An 11,209-nucleotide genomic window follows, 5' to 3' on the forward strand; every position below is an offset into this window, starting at 1 on the left:
TGCCCTTTGGCAGGGACTTAAGAGGTACTGGTCCATCCTCCGACCTCCTCATGGGCCTCCCTGCATGCTCCTGTGTTTGATTTTTCGTCAGCTCATCCAGTGTCTTCCAAAGAGCATCAAACTTGCACTACTGGTTCTAACTGCACAACCGCTTGAACATATTCATGAGGTTCTTGTTCTTAAATTGGCGAAAGAAGTTTGCACCCAAATGCCTCATGCACCACCTACTCTGCAGATCTGGCCACACAGGTCCAATCAAACCATCGTTTGTTCCATTTTGCAGATCTAGAATTGCCTTAAGCATCCCAGTATGCTGGCCATGTATAATGCACACGTTTGGCCGACCACAAACAAATATCATCCTCACACAATACAAGAACCAGTATCAACTGTTGTTGTTCTCACCCTCCACAAATGCGAAGGTCAACAGTATAACTTGATTGTTCTCATCAACCCCAATGACAGTTAGGATCTGTCTCGTGAACTTGCCGGTAAGAAAAGTGTCGTCGATGCACAAGATAGGCCAACAATGCTTGAAAGCTTCGATACATGCCCATATTGAGAAGAAACATCGCTTCAAGACGTACTTGCCAAGTTTGGACAACAATGTGTACTTATCAATGTTGTAATACGTCCTAGGATTCCTTCGAGCAATGGTCTGTAGTAAATATGGTAGATTCTCATACGATGCTTCGTAGGTCCCGAACCTCATCTCGATTGCCTTCCTCTTTGCCCTCCATGCCTTGTTGTAGCTGATAGTGTACTTGTACTCCTCCTCAATTTGTCTAATTATAGATTCTGGTTTGTAGTTCAGGCTATTCACAATCTGGACGTACATCACATTGGCGACAAAGGATGAGGTTATGTTCCTATGGTTGGGCTCAAGTTCGTCCATCATGCAAGTGTGCTCGACCATAATCGACACCTCCAAATAGTCAACCTACTTCCCCTTAAAGCCGTGCACCCACCACGGGAAAACCTCATTCGCACACTTGACATCATATTTCTTGTTGCTTTACTTGACAACATAAATTTGCCATCGAAACAATGTCGTCCATTGAGTCACAACATCCTTTATGGCTTGGCTGATAGGATACCTAGCACCTTGAAGTCACCTCATTCTGCATAAGGTTGTTGAAGTTGGGGTCGTCCTCATCATCCAAGATGTCATACGCAGGAGATTCGTTAACCTCACGATCATCCCGCTCCATCTGTTCAATTAGAGAATGGATTCGTTCCCCCTCGTCTGCCTCATTGGTAGGTTCATTTGAATAATCCGATGAATGTGCATCATCCGGATCGACATCCTTCTCAAACTCTTCCTCAGCACCCTCCTCCTCCGTGTAACCCCCACCCTGCATCTCCCCAACTGCCTCCTTATTCTTCCATTGCACAAGCAACATAGGAGACCAATCTCTATGCACAATATCCTGCAGGTATCTCTTTCACACTTCATCTTCCTAGAGAGGGAACAACTCTCAGTACACACCTTCTCTGTAACGGTTGACCACAATGTTAATGGTCATCTCTTGAATCTTGAGGTCTATTTTGAAACCTTGCATCAACCAGTCATACAAGTGTCCGGCACTTTTGTGCATAAGTCTGGAGATACCCTTGTCCATTGACTGAAATACGGACAATACTACCCCTTCTGGACCATATAAAATTTCACTGTCCCTATAAAAATTCTAAAATACCACATATCCTACATACCTGACAACCATCGATAAAAAAACCCTAACATTATTGCAACAGAACATAAATAGTTACGTAAAACTACATCTGCAATGGAAAATTCAATACAAACATAGCCCAACATGTAATCTACTTCAACAAAATATTCACGGGTCGTACATCAAACACATCTAAATCCTACATCTACCACATCAGTTATGACTACACTATGTCTAAAATCTATATTTAATACGTAACATATGTCTAAATACTACATCTACTTGCTAAAATATACGTATAAATATGAGCTAATTGCTAAACTATATCAAACCATAATTCTAAAACTAGATCTACATTCTTACCTACATCTAGTGGCTATCATACCATATTTGTAAAAAAAAAATCTATATATAGCATCTAACCTATGTCAAAACCTAGCACTAGTGACTATCCTACCGGGTTTATAAATAAATAAGAGAAAAAAAAGCATACATTTTTCCTCCGACGGGACCTCCCCTCCCCTCCCCTCTTCTCCTCTCCTCTTCTCTCCTCTCGGCTAAGTGGGAAACAAATGAGGTGTGACATCGGCAGGGCCGGCCACACGGGTTTAAATACCCAAAAGGTCTCGCCCCCTCAACAGGTGAGACCTTTTGGGTAGGCCCGCGCGGTGGAGACGCCATGAAGGTCTTGCCCATTCAGCAGGCGAGAACTTGATCTCGCCCGATGAACGGGTGAGATCTTCCTTGTTCTCGCCCATTGAAGGACAATTGTGGGTTAGATCTGCGATTTTTTGAAACGGCCATGTATTCTTGAAAATATTAAAGAAATAAAAAATATATAAAAAATTCTATGATGGACGCCCTCGCCCACATGAGCCTCCAACCCACGCGCTCCATTGGTCAGCCCGTCACACGTGCGTGAGCAGCGCGGGCACGAGGTTGGGTTGGGCTGGGCTAGTGTAAAATAAGCTATTCTACACCCTATGTGTAAAATAGCATATATATCTATATATATGTTTGTTATTATACATTCTAGGTGTAGCATATTATTCTAAACCTACTGAACAAAATTTCAGGAATATTGAATAAAATTTCAATAGTAAAATACGATTCGGTAGTTATCATTGAAATTTTATTCAATAGATATAGAATAATAGGTTACATTATAAGTGTAAAATAGCACTGCCGTGTAGAGAGAGAGGGGGGGGGGGGGTAACACGTCACAACACAAAATCTTCTTTTGGCATCACGCGCAAATAGAAATAGGCACATCGCAGAATAGGTCAAGCCGTAAAGATAAGAATCTAGAGGTGCAGATGCTTTGCTGTTTGCTCCTAGGAAGAGGATTGGAGGAAGACTCTACATCGTTCTGGCTGTGTGATAGCACCTGGGATTTGACACATCCAGTTAAGTTCCTGTGGTGCATCTGATCCGAACCCTGACTAATTGACTCATCAGTTTGGGTTTGGCACAGCTCCATGCAACATATCAGTGTCTCGCATTTATTAGTTTTTGTATTAAGAGAAATTTTGCTATGGGACACTTGTTATTTTGTGGCTTTTGTCTAGAGACGTTGTTGTAGTGAAAATTGGCCAGGGGACATTGTCTTTTTAGCTGCATTTGCTTCAGGTCACAGTTCGGTGTCCTACAGCAAAGGTGCAGATTTTTTTACATTTGCGGTAGGACACCAAATTGTGTCCAATAACAATGATCCCAAAAGTATAGTGTCCGCAGTCAAATTTGCGCTACGACGATGTTCTAGAGCAAAAGCCACAAGATAATAGTGTCCCACAATCAAGTCTGCCCTCATTTAATTACTTGCATGATATAAACGAAACTTGATGTGAAATTGTGAACACTGAACGACCATGGCCCATCATCCCCAATATGCAAGAAACAGGTCCTGAAGAGATTCTTTTCAGTGACACTGACCACAATAATGTAACTAATGCATGGAACCAGATATCTCTACCGTCGAAGGACACTTGTCGTTGTAGATCACCAAGTCTCAAGACTGCCCACAACGTGCAGGCCGCCATCAGTGACGATGAGGCCAAACGAGTAAGTTCAGGTTCTGTTTAGTTTAGGGCATGTGTAAGCCGGTTCTGGTGTCGACAGTAGGTTGAAAGGCTGCTCTTATTCGGGTAGCTTCCATGCAATCTGCTCTAGAGACTACCCTAGAGAGGCACCACAACTACACAAGCTGAAAATTCCAATCGATTTTAATTTCACTGACTTTTCTTCTGATCGGAACCAAATCCTACATGCAATGTAAAAGCTGATCCGCAAAAAATGCTAAAGTTAAAGCAGCTGTCGACCGACACACACGGCTTTGGCTTGGCTTAAAGTTAACCAAGTACATAAATATTTTTCCTCACATTACCAGACTAGGAATCAACCATAGAGACTCGAGTAAAATCGATTATTACTAGTAAAACTCAAGTGGCAGCTAGCATGCCTGATTACCAGCATCGAAAGGAGGGGGAAAACTGAATGACAGCTCTCAGAAGTTACCAGTTCACAATGCTTCCTCTTCACACCTCGATCGGAGCTGGAAACCACATCTGCTAGCACAGCAGTAGAGCGGCAGTTTCCGTCCGCCGAAGCTCTGGTCCGTCAGACACGTCGGAACCCACCGCGCTCTTGGTGCCAAATTGCCAATTACCAAGCCAAGAGCTTGAATGCGCGATCGATGGATCGGCCGATGGAGCCGGCCGGTCGGCATGTGGACGGAGCGTGCCTGCGCTCCGGCGCGGATCGCTCGGTGGGCTCCGGGCCATTCATGCCCGTGCGTACAGGACGGACGCCAACCGACCAACGGACCGGCGTCCTGGCGGCCGTTGACCATGCTCAGGCCTTTGGTGGCAGCTCGGAGGCGGCAACAAACGCTAATGGCTCCGCCACTCCGGGACCACTAGCCCGTATCTGGCTTAAGTTCCATTGTTCCCGTGTTACGTTTTACCTGTCATGGATCAGGTTTGATTGAGAGTACTTTGGTGCTGAAGAATGAATCGGCATCCAAGTACTAGAATCATGCACTAAAGACAGGTTTAGGAAGTTGCTGGCAGGATTGTTTTGCAGAACGCACCTGTGCTTACCTAATTTGGACTGCTCTTGCCTAATTAATTAAAGTCATACACTAATTTGGATATGCTAGATTCTTCAACAAAATCAACAGGTGCTCCATCTGATCTTTTCCTGAAATGATATTTTAGGACATGTGTGGCCAATCTTTCAAAAAAATCGACCATCAAAATATTTAAAATAATTTAGACATGATACACGAAAAAACTGTATCACTATATTTCCCGCTTCTAGTGCTTTTATAATATTATAATTCTGTCAATTCTCACTAATATACAAACAAACAATGGTCAAAGTTATGCCTATGAGACCGTTAATGTCGTTAACATTATTTGTATGTATCTATAAACAACTGTTGCTATTCGAGCATCTTACTAATCCCTGAATTAGAAGAGTGAAAAGAAAAGGGAAATATTAGAAATTATCTCATTAATCAAGAAAAAATCTACACCATTTATATTTTGATGGAACATATTACTAAGACGTAGATTAATTACATATGTTATAGTTATTTAACAAATTCAAATATATTCTCAGTTATAGGCATTGTGATTGTATAGCAAATACAATTTTATTTTTAATTGGCAAATGCAAACAGAATTTTCAAGCCTTATTTTTAAGGAGATTGGTAGACGCACCACCTTTCATTAAGTAGAAATATAAATTGTTACATTGAAGGTTATGCACCACAGTGCTAGCTAATAGGGCTTGACAGCTAACTATATATACTTTTACATAAGTAGCTCTGGCTGCACAATCGCGTGAGCTATTTGGATACTTTTTTATAAAAAAAAAAATCAGAGAATATGCATATATTTGTGATGGGATGATCCTTGGAGGAATTTGACATCTCGAGTACGTAGTAGGCCTACGAGACTATTTGCTTGAGTAGTTGAGTGAAATTCTTTCACCATCCACCTCAACATGGTTCCAAACCTAAACTGTCATTCCTGTCCCTTTTCGACAAAGATAATTATTTTTAAGGAGATTGGTAGGTGCGTCACCTTTCATTAAGTAGAAATAGAAATTTTTACTTTGAAGGCCATGTAACAGTTAATATGGCTCTGCAGCTCATTACACACCTACATATATAGCTCTAGCTGCACAAATGCATGCATGAACTATTTGGCTACTTAAAATTAAGAAAAGAATTGGAGATTTTGCATTTGTGACAGGACCATCCTTGGAGGAGTTTGTCTACTAATCAATGTTCTATCACTACTAAAAAAGACATATCAGTACTGGTTGAAAAACGACTTCACTGTCAGTTTTTCAATCGGCACTCCTTACTCGGTATTGATACTTGACACAGTAACTCACCATTACTGCCGGTTCGAACCACGAACCGGCAGTGATAGGTGGATCGGGAGTCAAAAAAGAAGAAATGAGCTGGTTCGAAATCGACCTGACTCGGCTGCCAGGACCGCCAGCGCTCTCCGCTTCCACACCAGCTCTGACTACACCGCCTCAAATCGACTCATCTCAAACACAACACAATCAAATCGTCCCATCTCTCATCCATATACGAGAACACATCTCAAACACAAGAACACATCTCATATTCTCATCTCTCATCCATACATAAGAACACATCTTAAACACAAGAACACAATCAATCGACTCAGCTCGGAGGCTGCTAGGAGGCCGCACCGCCTCTGCATACACCAACCACTCCAAGATCACTCATTTTACTCATATCACCATCGTTTCACCCGCGCACACCCGCGAGATCCACCCAAATCGAGCAGGAACGAGCGAGCATCCCCTGAAAACAACTAAAGATTGCAAGTTAGCAACACAGGTATGGGATCTACGCCATTATCTACCAAACAAATCTACCAAAGACTCATCAACGAAGGCCCAAAACGAAGCAATCAACTGCAAAACATCATGAACAAGCAGCCAAAGCAAACTTTTCCTTCTCAAATCCACCCACAACCAAGCAAGCAACACCGCCAAATCCACCCAAGAACTCCCCCACGCACCAGAAATTCGCCAAATCCGCCTCGACGCCACCTCGCTATGAGACTCCCTCAAACCAAGCTTGAATCCGGTGATCTGGAGCTCAGCCCACGGCGAATCCGGAGCTCAGCTCGATTGGCTGCTCTATGAGTGGCTGCTCGATGTAGCCGAGTAGATCCTCGCCCCACTCATCCTTTAGCAAGCTGTGGCCTGCCGGGATCCACGCGCGTGGCCAGGATGAGGGCCAGCAGACAGACGACAAAGCTGTAGGTGGATGAGTGGAGCAGATAAGAGCAGAAGGATGAGAGCGATGGAGCAGATAAGAGTTGAGCGGATGAGAGCGGATAGAAAATATCAGCCGACGGCCCGGATGTGATCCAAAAGTGCATTGAACTAAATAATTGGGCCCGGACACATCTGTGCCAGTTGTGGCTCGAACTGGCACTGAAAATAGACTATCTATGCTGATTCGTGGCTGGAACTGGCACTGATGTATTAGTATCGGTTCTAACTATGAACCGGCATTGATAGTCCTTATCAGTACCGGTTCTTAGCGCCTCAGTCATTGTTCGCGCACGGAAGTTTAACAACCACCACTGATACATCTTCAGTCGTGATTTTTGCACAACTGAAAATGATAGAGCACTACTTATGGTATGTTCTGTAGTAGTATATTCTTCTTGAGTAGTTGAGTGAAATTCTTGCACCACCTTAACATGGTGTCGGACCTAAACTGTCCTTTTTGTCCCTCTTTGGTGGAGACGATTTTTCACCTCTTTGTCACTTGTTAATCCCTGCAACCGCTTTGGACGCGCCTCCCTACCTCGACAAGCTGCATCACTGTGGAAAGCTTGTTTATGAAGGTTGATGATACCTTGAGCAAGTGGCCGCACACCTGTGGATGTCTCTCAAATTAATGATTTTTTAACTTGGCTTTATAAAAAAACCAAAAGTCTAATAGGGAAAAAAGGAGGAGGTTTGGGAACCAGTCTATAAGAAAACAGACAAAATAGCTGGCTAGTCCCTAACAATAATGCATAAATCCTTTGAAAAAACCCAAGACTTTAATAAATAACGTCTAGCTATACTTCTTCATTTTAAGGAAAGAAAAAAAAAAGGCGGCTGAACAAATATCCTGGCTTGATAGAAAGTTGGTAAGCTAGCAAGCAAAGTGTCAATTTATAAGCCATGAAGAATATTCCTATCTATTCAAAGACTTATTTTGGTAGCAGAAATAGAGTGACTCTTGATTTTAGGCGTTGATTTCCTGAGTGAAGTCTTCCCACGTGTGCTGTTGCTACAGTGTGTGAACAAAAATAATAATAGATCCAAAAACATTTACCTAAGGCCGGGAAGGACGATTCATGGTGGCCGGTTTTTCTACAGTGTTTCGGAATAAGTTCCTGTGTCCACTGAAATAAAATGTGCAACGATCAGGCCAAAGTATACTGAACTGAAAATCCCCCCCCCCCCCTCTTTTATATTTGAGAAGGCATTCATCTTCTTGAAAATATTTTAAATTGCTAACAGATGAGAACATGAATATAGAAAATTAAAGATGCTTGCAGCATTGCACATCAGGTATTGTTTGCCACGAATCATTTAGAAGGTGCCGTGCCAAGATCAGCACTGAAACATCGAACGATCCCGTGAGACCTAGCTGCATGATAAAACTAAAAAAAATTCTCATATTTTTTTCGTCTAGGTGCAGAGAACGCTAATAGTGCGATCTGCGTTAGAGCGACATATACGGATCCGATCATCTGAATATCTGACTGATTGGCTGATAACGTGCGAAATGACACACCAGCTGGTTAATTAGACCTGAAAATCATGAGTCTTTTGATAAGGAGTAGATAATAAGTACCAGAGGAACTTTGCGGAATATTGAATAGCATTTTGCAATGTAAAACAGTTCTTGGCATATCCTTCCAAAAAAATAAAAATAGTTCAAGGCCCGTACAGAAGTTATTCGGCGATGGACATTTAACAATTTATACGTACCACATTTTGTGTTTTGCTCCAACAATTGGTACACATAATCACAGAATAACTCTACCATAAGATCTATTAAAGAATTTTACATAGTGAGGGGTTCTCCATTCTCTAGAGACCGAGCCCAATTGTGATAAACCTCCACCTTGATCATTTTTTGACGCGTGGATTAAGTCAGGAATCAGGATATACTTAAGAAACAAATGTTGCTAGGCTCAACCTTATCGTATATCCAAATCAAAAGAGCCTTTAATGAAGATATCTACGCTAGACAGTTGGCATTCTTGTAAAGTCTTGAAATGTTACAGGACAGATTCCGTGTTTCTTTGAGACATTATCTTGACACATCATTTTCGGGAAAATAAAAGAAAGGGATAGTTTATCTCAACACATGCTGCTTTGTGAAGCCAGAAGAGAGCAAGAATAAGTCTCCCAAGAAAAGGTAGCTAGAAGGCTGATGCCAGGGAACACAAACACTATGCCCAGTCAAATCCAGAGAAGCCACCTTGGCTACCCAGCAATCCCCTATAAATAGCACCTCGCGTGGAACAACACGGTAACTACACAACCCTTTCATACCTAAACCTCCAGAAACCAGACTTGCTAGCTAGCTGCTAGCTTTGTCACCTCTCTTGCTCCAGCTCCTCTAGACCGGCCTCTACGCATTCTTCAAGCTAGTTTCTAGATTCTGTCATCCAGTAGCTAGAGTCTCACAGCCCTGAATGGACTTCGACATGCTGAATTGCACCCCGGAAGCGCAGCTCGAGCTGATGAACGCAATGCTACAGCTGGAGCAGCTCACTGCATTCCCTGGCCAGGGCGCCATGACGGTGCCTTCGACTCACCCTTCGTCGTGCATGCAAGCTCCTCATCACTTCTCCTCGGTGCCTCACATGTCAGGCACCGTCGGCGCCGCCTCCAGAGACCAGTGTTCCCAGGTAACTGCGGCGTACAACGACAGCAACAGCTCGAAGTACGTGGCGCAGGCTCCTGCCGCCGGTGGGGACGGTAACACCGTGGGGTCATCGGCGATGCGGGAGATGATCTTCCGCGTCGCGGCGCTGCAGCCGGTGAACATCGACCCGGAGATGGTGCGCCCGCCGAAGCGGCGCAACGTGCGCATCTCCACGGACCCGCAGAGCGTGGCGGCGCGGATGCGGCGGGAGCGCATCAGCGAGCGCATCCGTATCCTGCAGCGGCTCGTCCCGGGGGGCACTAAGATGGACACCGCGTCCATGCTGGACGAGGCCATCCACTACGTCAAGTTCCTCAAGACGCAGGTGCAGTCACTGGAGCGCGCTGCCGCAGCCAGTGGCCGCCGCGCGGCGCCATCTGCGGACAACGGCGCCGTGCCCTACCCCGGGCACCTGAACGGCCCGTGGTAGATCGATCAACCACACCCTCCCGGCTTACGGTCCAGCCGGCATGCATGCCGTGTCATGATCATTAATCGCCGTTGGACCTGGAGCTTGCACGTACTACGATGGACGCGCGCGTCGGCAGCAATTGTACGATCACATGTGTAAAGCAAGATGTAGTAGCTGGCTGGACGCCTTCCATTTTACTAGCTAGTTATAGTATTACCGCGCTTGCATGCCTGTGATTGGACTCGCAGCGCATAAACGCATGTAAGCTTGTACATTGTACGCATCTCATCTTATGAATGTGTTTCCATTCGCTACCACACTTTTCCCCTCGTTAATCAACCTAGCTTCTTTCGTTGGGAGCCCGGTGTTTCTTCATCATAACAATCTTCTTAGTGTAGTTTACCACTGCGTACGTATATATTGCATCTCTGCATTTTACTGTCATATGCAAGTGTCACCTGTTGTAAAACAAAAAGCTCAAACAATGATGCCATGGCATGCATGAAGGTTTATCATAGCTGGACGGGGGAGCAGAGCTGCAGAAGACGCGAGCGATCCAACTTTCCGCGCACAGGACGTGTTTGCGCGGCAGCGAGCAAAACACTATTCGCGCTGCACGATTCGCACGTACGAGCGCCCCCGTCCCCGCGACGCCACCCACGGATCGAGAAACCTGGAGACGCCTCGGCCTGCGAGGCCGCGCACCCGCCTGCCCCTTCCTCGTCACGCCGTACGCTCACGCACAGGAGAGGCTCTGTGCGAGCACAGCCGCGAGCAAGTTCGCTGCCGGCCGGCCGCGGGGCTGGCGAGCGCCGCCCTGAGGTGGGGTGGGTCGGGCCTCGCTTTCCAACGGCAAACCAATTCCGGTGCGCGACCGTTTCTGGCGCCGGGCGCTGGCATGTGCGAGTGTCAGGCTGCTGTTAATGCCTCGGCAGTTGGTGTCTGGCTGCCCGGTGCCCGCCTGGATCCTACCCGTTCCGTCCCAAATGACAGTACCTAGTTCTAGATCATGGTCCAAACTCTAAAGTGCATAGGTTGGACTGTAACAAACTAACATGCTACGTCCTTAAAAAAAGGAGACGCTATTTGTCAACCACTGTTTTTTATTTTTTAGACGTCGTCAACTTG

The 11,209-nt window shown here is 45.0% G+C and overlaps 1 protein-coding gene across 1 annotated transcript; it reads left to right on the forward strand.

The window, feature by feature from the left end:
• Nucleotides 1-9,188: 9,188 nt before the first annotated feature.
• LOC133895715 (transcription factor HEC1-like) lies at nt 9,189-10,396 on the forward strand. Its single transcript, XM_062336205.1, has one exon. The coding sequence runs from the start codon at nt 9,437-9,439 to the stop codon at nt 10,097-10,099; it is 663 nt and encodes a 220-aa protein (XP_062192189.1). The 5' UTR covers nt 9,189-9,436; the 3' UTR covers nt 10,100-10,396.
• The last annotated feature ends 813 nt before the right edge of the window (nt 10,397-11,209 follow it).

Source organism: Phragmites australis, chromosome 16 (assembly GCF_958298935.1).
Source record: "Phragmites australis chromosome 16, lpPhrAust1.1, whole genome shotgun sequence".
Classification (NCBI taxonomy): domain Eukaryota; kingdom Viridiplantae; phylum Streptophyta; class Magnoliopsida; order Poales; family Poaceae; genus Phragmites; species Phragmites australis.

Coding starts and splice junctions, on each gene's coding strand:
- LOC133895715 (XM_062336205.1), top strand. CDS start 9,437: ATGGACTTCGACATGCTGAATTGCACCCCGGAAGCGCAGCTCGAGCTG.